Below are 21,846 nucleotides of genomic sequence, written 5' to 3' on the forward strand. Positions count from 1 at the left end.
CAACCCCAAAATTAGATTTTCTTTTAGGTTCTTTTAAGTTCCTTTGCTTTTTGGTTGCACTGACGCAATTATTTAATATGAACACATTTTTCAGAAATATGGCAATCTGTGACATCCACCCCATAGAGTGGGTATAAACACACAACACAGCCATAATCCTGGGAAATTAAAAACTAAATAGAAACCCTTTATGTAATTTTTCTTGGTGGGTTTTTTTGAGCTATGAACTTCATCTTATGTGGATCCTATCAATGTCAAAGATTTCAAATATATTTCTAATTGCTATTACACTATTGTAAATCTATGAAATCAATTTCAAATGATATCACAGGTCAACCTCTAGCTGAATGTATTATTCAATAATGTTTTTTTTTCCAGCTTATTTTGTTTCTTGTTCTTATAGATGTTAGTTATTGTGTCATCAATGTCTTGTAGAATTCTGACTGATAACTTAAGTCAGCTCATGGGCAATGCAGAGGAAACAAGATTAAGAAGGAAACGATCTGTGAATGAGTATGACTATACCAAGTATCACCCAATGGATGATGTAAGTGGATTCAGCACCAGCATATACTTATTTTTGGCGTTTGTGCACGGTTTCCTGAACTATTTAATTTGCAAGATGTAGGAAATATCTGCAGTTACTGTTATGGCTGTGCTTAGCAGTAGAACTAAAGATCACAATTTGCAGCAAAGACTCAGATGAAAACCATGAATGTGAATAAGAAAAGTGAAAATATATACAAATGAGCAATGGCAAATCCCTGCAGTGAAACCCACATAAGAAACAGTAATTCTAACTAACTATACAAAAATACTGATGTTCTGATGTTGGTGGAGTCCTTAAATGCAAATACAACAGGGGACATCATAATGAATAATTGTCCAGGATGAGTTGCATGAAGGCCACCTGTAGGTGAATACTGAAAGTACTGCCATCCAGACGAAGAGATCCACCAGCAAGTAAACCGAGAAACTGCAGACAAAATATTGTCCATCAGGTGGTGCAAAATGACACCTGCTGGTGAACAGAGATAATACAGTAGTCCAGGAAACTAGTGCTACCAGCAGGTGCAACCACATACATAGAGCAGGATTCTTAACAGTTACATTATTTTAGACATCATCTGTTAGGTACCTAGGTAATGCAAACAAAGTAGGTATCTAAACCTCATTCATTTGTAACCAACTGCTCTAAGTAAGCGCATCTCCCCTGAAAATACTTATCTAATGATTATATTCATGTAAAGGTTTCATCCTTTGGTTGCTAGTAAACACGTTTCATAAAACCTATATAAACTAGATGAACCATGTCCTAGGTAGCGCTCCCCACCAACATCTTCCCCTACTTCCATACACTCCAGTCTTGCATACATGTCATAAGTGTGAATATTCTGGAATGCCTGCACCGGACAGTCATGTGATAGTTTCCACTTGATGTGCATATAAGAAACCGGATGACACTGAATCTTTTATCAAGACAGATCAGAGGCGCCAACCAGAGGCGTAGCTAGGGTTTTCAGTACCCGGGGACAAAGACCATTTTTGCGCCCCCAGGGGGTGCCTAGGCACCCCCTGGGGCAATATAGGTTTAGAATAAGGATTAGGATAATGGGGATAGGGATACAATTAAGGGAAAACATTACGTCTGGAACACATGATGCTACTTCCCGTCAGATCGACAGGTCAAATCAATAATTTCTGGTATGTCCGACTTGTTCCCGATCAAGAACAGGATCTTATGAAGTAGTGATCCTAAAATCAAACCTGTTCTTGATCAGGTGTAGATTGGACATGATAGAAATTATTGTTCTGAGCTGTTGATCTGACAAGAAATAGCGTTCTGTGTACCAGCCTTTAGCTTAGTTAAGGTAGCCATACACCTAGGGATGATGGGCAGATTCAACCAAGAGATAAATCTCTCTCTATTCTAATCTGATAAGAGAGAGATCTGTTGGCTGCCCATACACCGCAGGCCAATTCACTATCAATTTCATGCTGAAATGTGCCACATCTGCCATAGTGTATAAATGTGCATGTACATGTATGCATTTATACATTACCTGCCCATTAGTCTTCCAAATCCGCCACTCTTTCATTAGCACTATACACGCCACTGGTGTGGAGCGAGTGTGACTTCACACACGTGCCGCATGCTATGTGCCGTAGCATTTATGGGGCTAATAGAAGAGTGGTGCATTCGGAAGACGGGTGGGCACCGCGACACAGGACAGGTAATGAACAAATGCACCGGGGGTTATCAGAAGTAGGAAAGGGAGAGGTTAGAGATACTAATAGATCAGGATATTGGATATTGACAAGACCTTTTGGCCATTTAGGGTAAGGCTAGGAATTAGACAATAAGATTATGGGAAAAATATACAGTAAAGTATCAGTTTAGGGTTAATGATCACACGATTAGGGTGATTAAATTGACTATGAAAGGTCAGTGACATGACTATGGACTCTGTAAAGTGCTGCAGAAGAGGTCAGTGCTATATAAATACATAATAATAATAATAATAATAATAATAATAATATGGTAGGACATTAGACTATGACTATGGTAGGATTAGAGTGTGAGCTCCTCTGAGGACAGTCAGTGACATGACTATGTACTCTGTAAAGTGCTGAAGAAGATGTCAGTGCTATATAAATACATAATAATAATATGGTCGGACATTAGACCATGACAATGGTAGGATTAGAGTGTGAGCTCCTCTGAGGACAGGCAGTGACATGACTATGTACTCTGTAATGTGCTGCAGCAGATGTCAGTGCTATATAAATACATAATAATAATAATAATAATAATATGGTAGGACATTAGACTATGACTATGGTAGAATTAGATTGTGTGCCCCTCTGAGGACAGTCAGTTACATGACTATGTACTCTGTAACATGCTATGGAGGACATCAGCATAGTATAAATACCTTATAATAATTATGGGGACACATTAATGGGCTGCTGCAGGAAGAGAAAAGGTGCTGGTGCTCCAAGATAGAAACATTATCCTGTAAACAGCTGGGTGAACCACTGTGCTCAGAAGACCAACATGCAATAACAAAGGAACCAACTTAAAGGGGTTCTGTGGGAGGAGTTTAGAAATAAAATCTGACACTTACCTGGGGCTTCTATCAGCCTCCTGTAGCTGTTATGTCCTGCGTCTTCCTCCTCTGAACCGTTCCCCGCCTCCGGCACCGGGCAATAAGATGGATAATGCGCGCTCCCGCTCGGCAGCTTACTGCGCAGGCACGGTACAAAGTTTTCTTGTACTGCGCCTGCGCAGTAAGCTTCCGATGACGCGCGAGGGAGCAAGCACGTGCACAGCCGCAGTGTGATGAGATGCCACGTTAGACTGGGACCGGCGGCGGGGAACGGCAGATCGTAGGAGGACGGCGTGGGACATTACAGCTACGGGGGCCGCTAGAAGCCCCAGGTAAGTGTCTGTTTTTATTTTCAACACCCCCCACCACCCAGAGTATCCCTTTAAGGTGTCCATACATCAGAAGATGTATGGGCAGATCGACCAAGAGACAGATCTCTCTCTGATCTAGTCTGCTGCCTGCCCATACACCGCAGGCATATTCCTGATAGATCTCAGCATAAATCTCTCGGGACTCAGCCTTGGTGTGACACCGCAGCCACCATCTCACTGCCTCCACGCTGTCCCTCTAATGTAAATTGCCCGGTGCAGTATATTTTACTTGTTTGTCACTGGCTTTGGCTACATACATGCGCCCCATGTGATTGCTGAAGTATACTTGGGCATGTGTGTGGTGTCGCCCACGTAATGACTGGCAACCAGGTGGGGCGCATGTATGTAGACAGAGCCCAAAGCCAGTGACAGACAAGTAACATATACTGCACCAGGGGCAACATTTTACATTAGGGAGGACAACGCGTTCCGTCACGTTCGGCCCAATATTGCACGCCGTTACTGCCATATACCCGATCAAGCAAGTTTACATGTAACCAATTTCCTGAAACCCGAAATAGGTTGCATCGTCAATCAAACATGCTCTTGGCAGCACCACTTTTCATCAGATGAGATTATAATGATCTAATTGGATGGTCGATTTGCCGCAAAGTCGCCTGATGTATGGTCACTTTACATGAACACACGTGAATAGTTTTTACAGTCTGTGTGGGAATGAAAAGGGAGATGACTGGGGGAGGAGAAGAGCTGCCTGATATAGGGGACCTGATAGAAGCCAGCCAGCTGCAGTGTAAACCTATATACAATTGTATGGGCAGCAAGTCATCCGCAGCACTGCATATAATATAACACAGGGATACAGCAGAGCTTTGCACAATATTAAGTACAAGTAAGAAAGCATACCCCAGACCATTATCATTGAAAACATACACATTGCTTTGCAAACATTCAACAATGAGTGCCTCCCCGCTGGTCACTCGCTCTTCACAGTAGCTCAGGACCAGGCAGCTAAAGTAAACAAAATGCCAAACTTTTCACACACTAGTTCTCTACCTCCTCGATTCTGACAGCAGCATCTCCTCCAGACCTCCACACTCATTAGCCAGCCATGTCCTCTCTTCCTACTCGCTTGAATTACCCGGTCTGTTTGGCTCAGCCCCGCCCCTCGCTCAGTGTCACAGTGGAGAGAAGAGGAGGGGCGCTCTTCTCTGTATGCACACAGACAGGAGAGACAGGAGAACAGCGCAGCAGCAAGCCGAATACTGAGAAATAGCTGGTCTGCTGCCCGTGTGTGCTCTCCTGCCGCTTACCAGTCACTCTACACTGCCAAAGCGCCCCCCAGATGCTGTGGGGGGGGGGACAGATGTACCCCCCTGACCCCCCCTCCCTACGCCCCTGGCGCCAACAGGATAAAATCAATTCATAAAACATTTAAAATTGCTAAGGAGGCAGTGGTGGACTTACCACCCGCAAGCCGACACAAAAACTGTGTATCCAAAACAACCAAATGTATTGGTACACTCCAGGGTTTTTTTGCAATGCATTTCGCAGGTATATTCCTGCTACCTCAGGCAATAAAAAATAGGAGTACACACAGTACAGTCTCAAGGTCACTATAAGCGCCTCTGTGAGGCGTTGCAAAAAAACCCTGGAGTGTACCAATAAATTTGATTGTTTTAAATACATGTAACGATTGGTGTCAGCAAGAGGCACAAATATCTGATTAAGTGGTGATATACAGAATCACCACTAATGCAGATATGTTAGAGTGAAATAGTCAGTATCTTCCTGATGGTAAATCAGCGGAAGGCTCACTAACACGGTAAGTGCCTGAAATGATCTACTCAGACCAGTGTCACACCCCGAACCTTGATTATTAGGGATCCGCAGTATCGCCAATAATACAAGGATAGACCCGATTATATAGCAATCTGCGGAATTGCTAATAATGCGGGTAGATGTAAAGCAGTGGACACACGATCAACATGGAAATAAATAAAGCAGTAAATATTCACAAAGTTGTGGAAATATCCACCACACGGCAATTCCTCAGAGGTGTGGTTACCTCTGAATGGGAACCCCGTGTGTGAGATCCCCCAAAGTGGCAGTGGAGGAATCTCGGCCTCTGGCAGTAACGGTCTGCTAGGGCCGGCGTCTCAGGGAGGCAAGCCTCAGATAATAACCCAACAGTGGGAGACGTTCCACTGAAGGGAGCAAGGTCAGACAGAAAGAGGTTTGGCAACAGTACAGGCGGCAACAGTACAGAGACGTGAGACGAGAGAATAGTCAGGAACCAAGCCAATAGTCGTTAACGGTACGGGCTGGCAGAGTACAGAATCAGGAAGCAGAAGAGAAGTCAAGACAGGCACAGAATCATACACAGAGAATCAATAACAATAATAATCTCCTAGTCTAGGTGTGAAGTCCTTGGTTTCAACACCTGGGATCTAGTCTAAGGTCTGAGTGCTGACACAGGGTATCGCAAACACAGACGAAGTGTGACTGAAAAGCACTTCCTTATATACTGCCTGGGAGAGAAGTCTCCACCCCAGGCAGCAACCAATCAGAGCAGGCTAAACCAGCTGACACGCTTTCTAAGAGTATAAAGGCGTGTCTGGCGTGCGGCCGCACCCCCTAGAGGCAAGATGGCAGAACCCTGGTGAACAGCATGTTGGTGAGTTTGGAGCAGAGTGCTCGGACGGGTGTGCGCAGTGGATGCGGACGAATTTCCGCATCCCGCGTTGGAAGGTCCGCTTGCCGGACTGGATGCGACCATATTTCCGCAATCCATCCGGCGTTGCAGATTTTTCGTTACAGTACCCCTCCCTCTAGGCGTGGACTCCGGACACGTCCCACCTGGCCTGTCAGGATGGAGCTCATGGAACCGTCTCCTAAGTTTATCAGCATGTAAATCACCTGCTTTGACCCAGGATCTTTCCTCTAGACCGTACCCTCTCCAATGCACCAAATACTGCACTGAACCCTGAACTCGTCTGGAGTCCAAGATCTCCTCAACCTCCCATTCAGGCTCACCATCAACCATGACAGGGTGAGGCGGGAGGGAGTCCACCTGAACAGCTGGTTTCAGGAGTGACACATGAAAGGCTTTCCCCACCTTTAGAGAATGCGGTAACCTGACTCTGTAAGTAACACGATTAACCCTTTCGGAAATTGGATATGGTCCAATATACCTGGGCCCCAGTTTTGCGGATGGCTGCCTCAGAGCTATATGACGAGTTGATACCCAAACCTTGTCTCCTGGTTTAAACTCCCACTCAGCAGACCGTCTCTTATCTGCCTGCCTCTTCTGTATGATGAAAGCCTTTTTTAAATTTTCTCCGACATTAGCCCAAATCCTCTTGAAAGATTCCTGCCACTCCTCCAGGACAGGGAATGGAGAGGTCGACACTGGCAAAGGAGAAAATTTGGGAGATTTCCCATTGACAATTTGAAAAGGCGCATAACCAGAGGACTCATTCCTGAGATTGTTATGTGCGAACTCAGCAAATGGTAGAAACTCCGCCCACTGGTGTTGGGCGTCCGCCACATAACATCTCAGGAACTGTTCCAATGATTGATTGGTCCTCTCTGTCTGGCCGTTGGTCTGTGGATGGTAACCTGATGAAAAGGACAACGACATACCCATCCCCTTACAGAAGGCCCGCCAGAACCTAGAGACAAACTGGACCCCTCTGGCTGAGACAACATTCTCTGGAATGCCGTGTAATTTAAAGATATTTTGAATGAAAAGATCTGCTAGTTTTTGAGCAGTAGGGAACCACTCAAAGGCACAAAGTGGGCCATCTTACTGAATCTGTCTGTGACCACCCATATGACAGTCTTTCCATTGGAATCTGGAAGTTCTCCCATGAAGTCCATGGAAATATGTGTCCATGGCTCCTGAGGGGAGGGCAGAGACTGCAAAGTTCCAACTGGAGCCAGTCGGGAGGGTTTGCTCCTGGCACAGACGGTACAGGTCTTAACAAATTCCTTGCAATCTTGTTGTAGAGATGGCCACCAGACAGATCTACACAACAATTCTTGGGTTCGGGTAATGCCAGGGTGTCCAGCATTCTTGTGTCCATGAAACAACTGCAGCACTTTGGGACGTAAAGTACAAGGGACATAAAGAACCCCTCTTGGTTTCCCTTCTGGGACTTCTAATTGAAAAGGACTTAAGAGGCTAGGAAGGTCTTCAACTATCTCAGTGGCTGCCAGGATGATCTCTTTCGACAGAATACTTTCTGAGGAAGGAGATGGAGCAGTTTCAGGTTCAAAACAATGAGAAAGGGCGTCCGCTTTAACGTTCTTACTCCCTGGTGTGAATGTAATTATAAAATTAAAACGGCAGAAAAAGAGAGCCCATCTAGCCTGTCTGGGGGTGAGTCTTTTAGCTTTTTCAATGTACTGTAAATTTTTATGATCCGTGTACACAGTAATTACATGCTCCGCCCCCTCTAACTAGTGGCGCCACTCCTCAAAAGCAAGCTTGATGGCTAATAATTCCCTGTTTCCAACATCATAATTTCTCTGGGCAGGGGAGAATTTTCTGGAAAAAAAAGCACAGGGATGAAGCTTGCCCTGAAGTCCTGAACGTTGAGACAATACTGCTCCTACTCCAACCTCCGAGGCATCCACCTCCACTATAAATGGGTAAGCAACATCTACATGACGTAATATGGGAGCAGAACAGAATGCCTCTTTCAGAGAGGAAAATGCCACAACTGCTTCTTCTGACCAATGAGTGGCATCAGCCCCTTTTTTTGTCAAAGTAGTAAGCGGAGACACCACCGAAGAGAACCCCTTGATAAATTTTCTATAATAATTTGCAAATCCCAAGAATCTCTGTAGTGCTTTAAGCCCAGATGGTTGTGGCCAATCCCTTACAGCAGAGACCTTCTTGGGATCCATGGACAACCCTGATGTAGAGATAATGTAACCAAGAAAGGCAATCTCCTTTACCTCGAAAACACATTTCTCTAATTTCGCAAACAATTGATTCTCCCTGAGTCTTTGTAACACATACTTTACATGTTGGCGGTGTTCCGTGATATTTTTAGAAAATATCAAGATATCATCTAAGTAGACGATTACAAAGCGACCCAGTACCTCCCTAAAAATCTCGTTGACGAACTCTTGAAAAACTGCAGGAGCGTTACACAACCCAAAGGGCATCACCAAGTATTCGTAATGCCCCTTGGGAGTGTTGAATGCCGTCTTCCATTCATCTTCCTCCCTGATACGGATCAAATTGTAGGCCCCCCTTAGATCCAACTTAGTGAAAACAGAAGCCCCGGGAACCTGTGTAAATAAATCGTCGATTAGCGGTAGTGGATACCGATTCTTAATCGTGATCTTATTTAGACCCCTGTAGTCAATACAGGGGCGCAAACCACCATCTTTTTTCTGAACGAAAAAGAATCCCGCTCCTGCAGGAGATCTTGAAGGGCGGATGAAACCCTTCTGCAAATTTTCCTGAATGTACTCGTCCATGGCCAATTTTTCCGGGGACGAGAGGTTGTATAGGTGGCCCCTGGGTGGCAAGGTTCCTGGTTTCAAATCTATTGGGCAATCAAAAGGTCTATGGGGGGGTAATTGATCTGCTGCCCTAGGACAAAAGACATCAGCATATTCCTGATATTGTGGAGGTACTCTTTCCACTTGAATCTTAGTAGAACACAAAACTACATTCTGTAAACAATGTTGTGTACAATAAGGCGACCAAGTAGTCAACTGCCCATTCCCCCAATCAAACTGAGGAGAATGTAATCGTAACCAGGGCAACCCTAGTATCACCGTAGAGGTAGACATCTTTAAAACGAAAAACTGTATGACCTCCCTGTGCAGAGCTCCCACTTGCAGCGAGAGGGGAGGTGTCTGACACAGTGGGGACTTTCCTTGCAAAGGAGTGTCATCAATCGCTGTAACATATAAATGTCTTCCTACCGGAAGTACAGGGATATTTAAACTTAAAGCAAAGCTTAAATCTAAAAAGTTAGCTGTTGACCCGGAATCTACAAATGCTGTGGTAGGAAAGTTCTGCCCTTACCAATTTAGGGAACAGGGCAATAAAATTTTTTCTTGTTTTGGAGGTAAAACAATTCCGCTTAGGGTGGTACCCCCTACCACACCTAAGCCGAGGAGTTTCCCGACTTCCTACCACAGTTTTGTGCAATGTGGCCCTTTTCCCCGCAGTACATGCAAAGACCCTCTCTGCGTCTTCTTGACCTTTCCGCCTCCGTGAGGCGCCCGTGGCCTAACTGCATCGGCTCCTCAGTCTCAACTGCTGCCGAGCTACTGGCCCCAGAAGTCCTAGAGTACATGGGGTACCTGCCCTTCTTGTTGTACCTCAGACGCCTATCTATTTTAATAGACAGCGTAATAGCCTCATCTAGATCTTTGTGTTCCGGATGACTAACCATCACGTCAGTTACTGCTTCTGACAACCCATCTAGGTATCTATCCAAGAGTGCATATCGCTCCCATCTAGAGGACACAGCCCACTTCCTAAACTCTGACGCATACTCCTCAGCAGTACTGCGTCCTTGTCTAAGGTTTTTGAGCTTACGTTCGGCCGTGGCGGCACTATCTGGATCATCGTAGATGACCGCCATGGCCTTAAAAAACTCCTGGACAGAAGACAGAGCAGGATGCTCATCAGGTAAGCCATAAGCCCACGTCTGGGAATCTGCATGCAATAGAGTCTTGATAAGAGTGACCTTCTGAGCCTCGGTTCCCGAGGACACAGGTTTCATCTCAAAGTAAGACAGCACTCTGTGACGGAAATTCTGGAAATCTGACCTTGTGCCTGAAAATTTCTCAGGAATGTTCATTTTAGGCTCGCTAAGAGCCAGGGGAGGTAGAACGTTAAGTGGTGATTGCAACCTTTGGACAGTCTCATTTAACTGAGTAATCTGAGCCTGCTGTGCAGTTACAGTAATCTTCAGCTGTTCTAACTCTGCCCCTACAGTCTGAAGCTGGTTTATCACCCCCTCCATCTTACTTCTTTATGGTCTGTGTTTCTGTAACGATTGGTGTCAGCAAGAGGCACAAATATCTGATTAAGTGGTGATATACAGAATCACCACTAATGCAGATATGTTAGAGTGAAATAGTCAGTATCTTCCTGATGGTAAATCAGCGGAAGGCTCACTAACACGGTAAGTGCCTGAAATGATCTACTCAGACCAGTGTCACACCCCGAACCTTGATTATTGGGGATCCGCAGTATCGCCAATAATACAAGGATAGACCCGATTATATAGCAATCTGCGGAATTGCTAATAATGCGGGTAGATGTAAAGCAGTGGACACACGATCAACATGGAAATAAACAAAGCAGTAAATATTCACAATGTTGTGGAAATATCCACCACACGGCAATTCCTCAGAGGTGTGGTTACCTCTGAATGGGAACCCCATGTGTGAGATCCCCCAAAGTGGCAGTGGAGGAATCTCGGCCTCTGGCAGTAACGGTCTGCTAGGGCCGGCGTCTCAGGGAGGCAAGCCTCAGATAATAACCCAACAGTGGGAGACGTTCCACTGAAGGGAGCAAGGTCAGACAGAAAGAGGTTCGGCAACAGTACAGGCGGCAACAGTACAGAGACGTGAGACGAGAGAATAGTCAGGAACCAAGCCAATAGTCGTTAACGGTACGGGCTGGCAGAGTACAGAATCAGGAAGCAGAAGAGAAGTCAAGACAGGCACAGAATCATACACAGAGAATCAATAACAATAATAATCTCCTAGTCTAGGTGTGAAGTCCTTGGTTTCAACACCTGGGATCTAGTCTAAGGTCTGAGTGCTGACACAGGGTATCGCAAACACAGACGAAGTGTGACTGAAAAGCACTTCCTTATATACTGCCTGGGGGAGAAGTCTCCACCCCAGGCAGCAACCAATCAGAGTAGGCTAAAATGTCAGCTGACCTCCAGGTCAGCTGACACGCTTTCTAAGAGTATAAAGGCGTGTCTGGCGTGCGGCCGCACCCCCTAGAGGCAAGATGGCAGAACCCTGGTGAACAGCATGTTGGTGAGTTTGGAGCAGAGTGCTCGGACGGGTGTGCGCAGTGGATGCGGACGAATTTCCGCATCCCGCGTTGGAAGGTCCGCTTGCCAGACTGGATGCGACCATATTTTCGCAATCCATCCGGCGTTGCAGATTTTTCGTTACAATACACAGTTTTTGTGTCGGCTTGCGGGGGGTTAGTCCACTACTGCCTCCTAAGCAATTTTAAAAGTTTTAACCAGTTCGGCCTATCTGGACGAGTTTCCTCGTCCAGATAGGCACTGGTGCTGCCGCCGGCTCGTGCGCGCGATCGGGCGCGCCCCCGCGCGCGCTCCCGCTGCCCGCCGCTAGCCCCCCGATCAGTGAATGGGAATATAATTCCCATTCACCGATCTAACTTCCCCGCAGAAATACCGACGCTTTCTCTCCAGAGAGCGCGGTATTTCTGCCCCCAGGAAACAACTCCTCAGCATTTTAGTTCCTAGATGCGAGCTGGTTCGCATCTAGGACTTTTTTCACTGTGGCCATCTTGTGGCCAAATAGTAAACTGCACCCACATACATTTTTGATTAAAAAAAAACATTATTTTACATTTAAAAATTAGCAGTTTCCCTCCCACACCAAAAATTACCCACATACACTTTTTTTATATATAAAAAAAAAAAAAAACAATTAAAAAAAAAAAAAAAAAAAACATAAATAGTTACCCAAGGGTCTGAACTTTTTAAATATGCATGTCAAGAGAATATGTTATTATATTATTTAAAGTTATAAGCTTATAAATAGTGATGGACGCAAATTGAAAAAATGCACCTTTATTTCTAAATGAAATATCGGCACCATAAATTGTGATAGGGACATCGTTTAAATGGTGTAATAACCGGGACAGATGGGCAAATAAAATACATGCGTTTTAATTACGGTAGCGTATATTAATTTCAAACTATAATGGCCAAAAACTGAGAAATAATGAATTTTTTCCGTTTTTTTCTTATTCTTCCTGTTAAAATGCATTTACAGTAAAGTGGCTCTTAGCAAAATGTATCACCCACAGAAAGCCTAATTGGTGGCGGAAAAAACAAGCTATAGATCAATTCATTGTGATAAGTAGCAATAAAGTTATAGGCGAATGAATGGGAGGTGAACGTTGCTCGGATGCATGAGATTTTCGGCACTGCGGCGCTGAACCGGTTAAGAATTGATTTTATCCTGTTGGCGCCTCTGTTCTTCATTGCGTTAGAATTGATATCCACCCCTGGTGGTGGGAATACCCCTTTCTTTTTCCTGTCTACAGAGAGCGACTTCATAATCCTGAGTAAGGACAGGCTAATCTCCTCCCCTGCCTGTACAGTGGTTACTTAGAGGTAACCCTGGTTTGTGAGTATATATTATACTCGTTTCATTAACCCAATTGTCCATACTTACTACACTATATTGGGCTCTCGGCTCTCTTTTTACATATCGATAAAATGCATTTTAAGCCACCAGCAAGAATAATTTTGGCAGTTCTTTTTCACCAACTTATTGGTACTTTTTCATTTGCAGAGTGCTGAAAAGCTATTTTAAACAGAAGATGAAAAAATATCTCTTAGGAAATAACTTAACAGAAAAAGTAAATTAAACAAGGACTGTAATACCTGGCATATCTTCTGCTTTCTTTCAGCCACTATACCCCAATCTAGTGCCTTAGCTCTGAGCTCGACCCATGTCTTCACCTATAGACAAGCCCCCGCTTGAACAGGACACTGAATATGTCTCCTGACTTCAGTTACCCCTAGGTCTTAACATGCAAAGTATAGCGACTGAGGCCAAGAAAGCTAGAGAACCACCAGAGCAAACAAAACTATGCAGCTGGGTGATATTAGGTAGTAGAGCAGAATCCTTTTGTGGAGGAAGTTACACAGATCACACAAGGAGCTATGAACAAGGGAGCAAAATTGCTCAGAGCGATTGCAGCTCTGAGCTTCCGTTAACCTTCACAATAAACAAGACACAATGGTTGCTCAGTGCGACTAATGTCCATAACACTGAGTAACAAAGGTTGGAGACAAAGTGGTATATGCGCTCCTCAGCGGAAAAACACAACTGACAGAACCAAATGCACATAAACATTCAAAATTACAATAAAACTGGCTAGATGGATCGCTATACGATTGGGTGAGTATTGGCACCCTGTAAGAATGTAGCTTGTTAGGTACAGCGCTCTGACACCAGCCAGATACAGTCCAGATATATAGCACAGTTCCTTTTGGCACACCTAAAAGTCCACTTTAAAGTCCATAAACACAGGCCTCCATACCAATAGTAAGTATCACGCTCACCAAATAAGATGGCTGATTGATTATGATCAGCATATACAGCATATAGTAGATGACATCTGACACTCCTTTAGCCTTCTTCCTATATGCACCAGATACAATTGCTGACCATGTGAAGGACCAGCTAACAGCGCTTCGACAATCAAATAGCCTCCTTAGTCCAGCAGAGTCTTCTTCCTTAAAAGACTCAAAACGGAGTTGCCATAGTGTAATAACGTTTATTAAAACATTTAAAATATGGTAGCGCTGTGTGGAGACGTGAGATTGGCAGCAGAGAGGTTTTATTACATGCGCATGTTTGTATTCAGAAATGTGAGTGCACTACTTGATTTTAAATGTTTTAATAAACGTTATTACACTATGGCGACTCTACTACACTAAGTAACAAAGACAGACAACAGACAGACAGAGGGAATGTTTGCCAGCTTACGATTACCGACACAATAAACCAGACGGAATGGTTGCTTAGTGCAACCGCAGCACTGAGTATCTGATGTCCACCACAGTGAGTAACAAAGTCAGACAACAGACAGACAGATGGAATGTTTGCTCGCTTCAGATAACTGTCACAATAAACAAGACGCAATGGTTGCTCAGCACTGAGCAACCACCGCAATGGATCGCAGCACTGAGCATCTGATGTCCACCACACTGAGTAACAAAGACAGACAACAGACAGACAGACGGAATGCTTGCCAGCTAACAAGACACAATGGTTGCTCAGTGTGACCTCAGCACTGAGCATCTGATGTCTACCACACTGAGTAACAAGGACAGACAACAGACAGACAGATGGAATGCTTGCCAATCTAATTGCTTCCCCGGCGATAGCAAACATCCACACTGACACGGATAAGACAAACAAGTAGGAGCATATTTAATAGCAACCGCTGCTATAGTCACATCCACAGGAACAGGACAAGCAAGGATCCCACCAGTCACCAAAGTGGTGAAGGCAGTTTCCAAACTGTCAGGATAGGAAAAGACTAAACGTCCAAGCAGGCAAGGCAAGGTAATGCAATACAATATTCAAACTTTACACAAGGAACCCAGCAAGCAACTATAGCAAAGTTGAACGCTATGACGGAGGAGGTGTGAGAGGAGCAAAAGGCCTTTCTATGGACATCAGCCAATGAGAGCAGACATGCAAATTCCCACACAGCTGAATGGTAATCACGCAATCCTGTGTTAGGCTGATTGAAGGCTGCAAGCTGGCTGTGAATGGAAAGGACTCTCATTACAAATGCATGCCAAATTATGCAACAACATGCATGTAAAAAATCCATAGGTGGATTCATGACAACATCCTGAACTACTCTGAACTGCAGAGTGATTGCAAATGGCAATGAGACTTATTGCGAATGCATTCAAAACTAAGCAGCCAAATGCAAGCAGAGAAATCAAAACTGCTCGGTTGCAGCTCCACTGCAACCGACAGGACATGCTACAGGAGGGATCCTAACAGTACCCCCCTCCTTTAAAGGTGACTTCCAGACGCCTACATAAACTGGCATAATTCTCCTGGACCACCCAAACCAGAAAATCAGATGCGGAAAATCCAGCAAACTGATCTGACTGATATTTCATAAAGGTCAGGGGTAGCCCGACAAAACCATATTCCAGAATCAGTCACACCAAGACCAAAACAGTCAGACCCAGAACCTCCAGAACCATGCCCATCAGCACTGCGAGCTTCAAAGTGATACCCATCAGATTCGTGATTTTCAGAATGATGCCCACTGAAACTCTCTGAGCGATACTCAACACCTTCCAGGCAATGTCCAAAAATGCCAAATCTTTCAGCGCAATGCCCAGCGGAACTGTCCTCTTCAAAACAGCATCCACTGTCAAACATATCCAAGGTACCAGGGCAAGTTTCCTCAGAGATCTCTCAGAACACTTTGAAGGTCCATAGAGACCCCAAAAGATTAGAGCGCCCTTTAAGCTCGCATGGAGAACTATGAAGACCCCCTATGGAACTTAGGGCAATTCCAAAGCCAGGCTTACAAGGTCCATCATCGAGATAAGGGCTTTCAGGAACCAGAACCATATTTGGACATGCGGGTAGCCTGGCAATGTCAGGACATGTCACCACAAAGGAAGCATCTGAGCATGCTGACACACAAGACACATCTGGGCATAGTGGCACACAGAGCACATCTGGGCAAGAGAAACTTCTGGGCATGTCGAGGAACTTCGGACCTCAGAGTCAGCCATGACAAGACCGAAACCAGAACAGGGCAGGGAACTATCATGACTAGACTTCAGTCAGTGGACTGACACTAAAGAATTCAGAATCAGACTTGGAAGTCACTGATTCAACCAAGGCTAGTGACAAGCCATGTTCAGAGGTATTAACAGGACAGGACAAATCTTCTGATATATGCACTGAACTAGACGGGGCCTCCACAACTTTCTCTGAACTAGACAGAGATTCATCGTTAACTACACTGGACTGGAGCTCCAAAAGAGCTGCCAAGCAGGTCAGTATTACAGCAACCACCACTGAACTGGGCAAACCTGGTGAACTCACTGGACAGGAAAGGAACCCTGGACCTTTTTTCATACTGGACAGAGAACCAAAATTCTCCAAGATACAAGGCAGGATTTCAGGAACACTCACTGAACAAGACTGAAATCCTGAGACATCTGCTATATTTAACAGAGATTCAGAATTATACATGATACAGGGCAAGTCTTCTGAAACATTCAGATGACAGGGCTGGAATTTCCTGGCTGCTACTGCATCAGACAGGGATTCAACAACATTAGCTAGGCCAGACAAGGTAATGATTCTGTGACTTGGGCTTCACTGGACAGGATTAATGAGTAATCCATGGTACAGGGCGACACTACTAAAGCATTTCCTGGACAAGGTAATCATTCTGTGACTTCAAGTTCACATAACAAAGGCTCTGAAACATTCACTGAACCAGACAAAAGTGCTAAAACAGGAGGATCAGTACACAGAATTTGTGAATCTAAAGTCAAGCTCTACAATTGGTAAACTGGAAAATTCAGATGCTGGGATTCTAATGTTACCAAATGTAACTGCTGAGACTCAGAAACTGAAGGGCTAGAGCAGTCAGCAACAGACTGAGTGCATCTAGTGGTGTCTGCAGGGTCATATTGCTTGCAAGATGCAACAAACAAAGAAGGAATTTGTTTGAATTTTTTTGCAAAACATTTTGCAACGGAGAGACAGCATTCACATTGGTTACTGAGTATTGCATATGCTGATTACCACAGAGATCAAGCAAAACCTTTTCCCAAGCATCAATCAAAGGCATCACTAAGTCATACATGCACACACCCATTTTAATCAAAGTAGACACTGACTCAATGCATGCATTCAAGAATGCATCACTCTTAGCGGTGTAATATTCATAGAACGATTTCCAATCATACTCCAATTCATAAATTAATGCTTCAATTTCCCATTTCTCAAAGGGAGGATCCCATTCACTCTTGACAGGAGCTATAAAATTACCCTGAGCATAATTTAAAGCTTGAACTGTCTGCATGGAGATAGCAGTAACAGTAACAGACTAGGTCTGGTATGCTTCCGCAGGGGAATTTATGCAAATAATAGAAACTGACAGGAAATTGGCTTGACTGGCTGGATAATTACTAGGGAATTTCCAAGTCTTAAGAATTTGCAGAATCTGCAGCAAATCCTGCACCTCAGAATCTGCAAAATCGACCTACTGCACAAAACACTTGATTTGCTCAATACTCTGTAATATTTAATCATAAGAATATTCAAACAATTCCTTAAAACAAAAATCTCTATCCTCCCTGGTTAGCAAAGCAAGGTCATTGGTAGTTTCAAAAGTCTAACTCCCATGACTGACAAATTAATTTCAGTATCTCCTGGTGACAGAGTATGACTAGATCTCTAATGCGCTGTTGCTATTGGCAACAGAGCAGCAAGATTAGAATTTTGATCAGTTGTTGCTAGAGGTGATGACAACTTAAACGGTTTACTCAAAACATTAGATATTGTTGTTCTAGGTGACTACTGCACAGATGAGGCAGTATTTTTAGTGAAGCTATCTGCATACAGATTGCTTTTGGATGCTGCTAAAGAGACATCTGATTGACTAGCAATTAGGAGTTAATTGAGCGGATATGGTAGCGGAGATATTATCAACCAGTTATGGATCACAAAAGCTAAGAATTCTAAAGGTTTTTCTCTCAAAGTAGTGTGATCCGAAAGAGCAACGGCCCATTCAAATAGTTTACCTTTAAACAGAATATGAACCTGATCAGCCCAGGTAGAGACAGGTGTATTTTGAAACTCTGGGTTTGTCAAAAAAATGTAACACATTCAGACAAAAATTTGCTCTCTGATTCACAGTCAAGCTTTTCAAATCTCTCAAAAAACAAGGAACCATAACTCACTGTGTCCTCCTCCATGTGGTTTTGTGTTAGGCCCGTCATACTGTAATGCCTGACAGATCTCCTGCTTTCTTTCAGCCACTATACCCCAATCTAGTGCCTTAGCTCTGAGCTCAGCCCACGTCTTCACCTATAGAGAAGCTCCCGCTTGAACAGGACACTGAATATGTCTCCTGACTTCAGTTACCCCCAGGTCCTAACATGCAAAGTATAGCGGCTGAGGCCAAGAAAGTCAGAGTACCACCAGAGCAAACAAGACTATGCAGCTGGGTGATATTAGGTAGTAGAGTGGAATGCTTTTGTGGAGGAAGTTACACAGATCACACAAGGAGCTATGAACAAGGGAGCAAGATTGCTCAGAGCGACCGCAGCTCTGAGCTTCCAATAACCACCACAATAAACAAGACACAATGGTTGCTCAGTGCAACCGCAGCACTGAGCATCTGATGTCCACAACACTGAGTAACAAAGACAGACAACAGACAGACAGATGGAATGTTTGCCAGCTTCCGATAACCGTCACAATAAACAAGACACAATGGTTGCTCAGTGCAACCGCAGCACTGAGCATCTGATGTCCATCACACTGAGTAGCAAGGAGAGACAAAAGACAGACAGATGGAATGCTTGCCAATCTATTTGCTGCCCCAGCGATAGCAAACATCCACATTGACACGGATAAGACAAACAAGTAGGAGCGTAACTAATAGCAACCACTTCTATAGTCACATCCACAGGAATAGGACAAGCAAGGATCCTACCAGTCACCAATGTGGTGAAGGCAGTCTCCAAACTGTCAGGATAGGAAAATACTTCATTGTACCCCCGCGGGTGCAGTGAACGTCCAAGCAGGCAAGGCAAGGTAATGCAATACAATATTCAAACTTTACACAAGGAACCCAGCAAGCAACTATAGCAAAGCTGAACGCTATGATGGGCAAGGTGTGAGAGGAGAAGCAGGCTTTTTATGGACATTAGCCAATGAGAGCAGACATGCAAATTCCCACACAGCTGAATGGTAATCACGCAATCCTGTGTTAGGCTGATTGAAGGCTGCAAGCTGGCTGTGAATGGAAAGGACTCTCTGTCAAACACAACCCCCCCAGTGACCGGACCGCACAATGCCTTCCAATCGATTTCAGCACACAGACCATCCAATCTCATGGACGTAATCGGTGCATGGAAACCACTGGAATTCAGGTGCAGACAGACTAGAAGGAGGTGTGCGAACTATAAAACACAAAATACTAGGCTGCCACTGTCTCTTTTTAAATGGGAAAGAAAAACAAAAGTTTGCTTTCCTAAAACAGAAACAATTTGCGATAATTCAGGTTGGAGTGAGATTGAGATGTCTCCCAGAGCAACACTGCTGAATATATGCAAATTAACCATTGTAAATGGGAAAGAGAAGCCCACTCTGACTGATTCTAAGACCCGTAAATAAAAATGATTAACACAGGCTATTCTGGCTAATAACAACACTTCTCGGTAGCGAATCTTCAGAAAGCGCTGATGCTTTCTGGTTGGCTGAAACAGAGTGTAGCTAGGCAACAAATGACTGAAAGTCTATTATTATAAATGCAATATACAATAATTAATATATACAGAAAATTGTTAAAAGTAACAATTATAGAGACAAGTGTAGCTAAATGTAAAAATAAAAAAAGGAAAAGAACCAAGCGAAATGGTATACTTAGAGTTCAGGTAGAAATGTCCTTTTTGTGGAAGAATGGCTAAGTCCTTGATTTCAGAGTCAGGGGACTCAACGTCAAAGTCCAAACAAGATGGATGCCAGCATATCCTCAAGCTGGCAATATGTAATCCGGATGATGTTCAAGGTGGAGGACCTGGAACTTGGGTGCTCTGCTCTGGTTATACTCCTGACACAGTAAGGCACATCTAACTATATATCTAACTATACATGGGCTCTATCTCCCAGAACCGTGCAGGTCAGGGCAGATTTAATAACATTTTAAGGTCAGTCAGGATTTATCCAGAACAATGATACCAAACACGAGGGGTGGGACATCTGTAGTATAAATGGGTTACTTTGGACCTGTCTTACTTACAGTCCATAAGTTCGAATTGTTCTGGAATCTTCTCAGTACCAGTGCCAGGTAAGGTCCGGCACACTCTGCGAGTTTGAAGGGCCTGGTAGCTTTGCAACACAGGAAATATGACAAATATAGCAGTTTATGGATTATCTTATAAATAACAGTTCACCAGGAGTTTATAGTTCCCCACTGGAGAGATTTGTGTTCCTTTGAACTCCTCAGCTCAGGGCCTACATGACACTTCCTCCTGGGGATGGTGCCACTTAGGCTGCACCAGGACTCGCTTTATGAGGTTTTGTCATCTCAGAAGTGTGGAGACCTGATTTATGGGGGCCCTTAACACAGCTGGGTGCCTGGGGAACTTCTTTGAGCTACGGGAAGTTTCCTTAATGACTCTAGCCATTTGGTGTAAAAGAAACAAACTTGTCTTTTTTTTAAAAAAAAGTCATTCTGATTGCTGCAATGAACTGCGCAAATCTAACCAGGAAGCGATCAGAAAACCGACTGTGCAGACCTTACCTAATTCGCCTGCGCTTCTCACGGCTGTGACACTCTCATTACAAATGCATGCCAACCCTGAACTACTCCAAACTGTAGAGTGATTGCAGATGGCAATGAGACTTATTATGAATGCAATTAAAACTAAGCAGCCAAATGCAAGCAGTAAAATCAAAACTGCACGCTTGCAGCTCCACTGCAACCAACAGGACATGCTACAGGAGGGATCCTTACAAGGGCCTTGGTCTCAACTGGTAATTGCACCTATACTAATTTCATTCTGAGGAAGCTCACGAAGTGGATGAATCTTCATTGACGGAAATGCCCAGGAAAACACTCTCCCTCACCATGAGAGATGTCATGTGGTATTAGATTTGCTGTGAACCAGTTTGTGATATGCACATTAAAGCGAGAATAAGCTTATGGGATAAGAAATGATATGTGTAGTACAGATAATGAATAAAACATTAGTAGCAAAATCTCATATTTTTATTTTCAGTTATATAGCTTTATTTATAACTTTGTATAAAACTGTCATAGTTGCAGTTTATAAGCCACACTTGAGTCCTTATTTAATTCACTTTTTCTCCTAAGGTGTTTCCTAAAAAATGCCCTTTAAGACACTAGCAAGTAAGAAAATACTCAGAATAATTTTGAAAGTTTTTTTTTTTCACTTTTTGATATGTTTTAATCACAGAATGCTGAATATTTATTTTAACCACTTTAGCCCACAGGCCATTTTACCCTTACCCCGGAGAGCCATTTTCACTTGTGAGCACTCCACCTATTCATCATTGGGCCATAACCTTATAACTGCTTCTTACACCTGAATGAGCTTTACCTTTTTTTCACCACAAATTAGGCTTTTTGTGGGTGATACTTGTTTTAAGTAATTACTTTATTTTCTATGTATTTTATTTTATAGGTAAAAACAAGAAAAAATGAAGAAAATACACTATTTCGCCAAGTCCTTACCCTATAGTTTTAAAATAAGCAGTGCTACTATAAATAAAACTCACATATTTGCCTGTTAGTACCAGTTATCAAAACATTTAAATTATGTTCTCAGTGCAATGTGTATGGCAACAAAATATTATTTGGAAATTAAGGTGTATTTTTTCAGTTT

At 43.7% G+C, this 21,846-nt stretch overlaps 1 protein-coding gene across 1 annotated transcript in view; it reads left to right on the plus strand.

The window, feature by feature from the left end:
• Nucleotides 1-21,846, plus strand: part of CPO (carboxypeptidase O) — a 216,965-nt gene that overhangs the window by 114,296 nt on the left and 80,823 nt on the right. The window contains exon 5 of the mRNA XM_068247357.1: nt 436-547. Coding sequence (XP_068103458.1) covers nt 436-547 — 112 coding nt within the window. The remainder of the gene's footprint in view (nt 1-435; nt 548-21,846) is intronic.

Source organism: Hyperolius riggenbachi, chromosome 7 (assembly GCF_040937935.1).
Source record: "Hyperolius riggenbachi isolate aHypRig1 chromosome 7, aHypRig1.pri, whole genome shotgun sequence".
NCBI lineage: Eukaryota > Metazoa > Chordata > Amphibia > Anura > Hyperoliidae > Hyperolius > Hyperolius riggenbachi.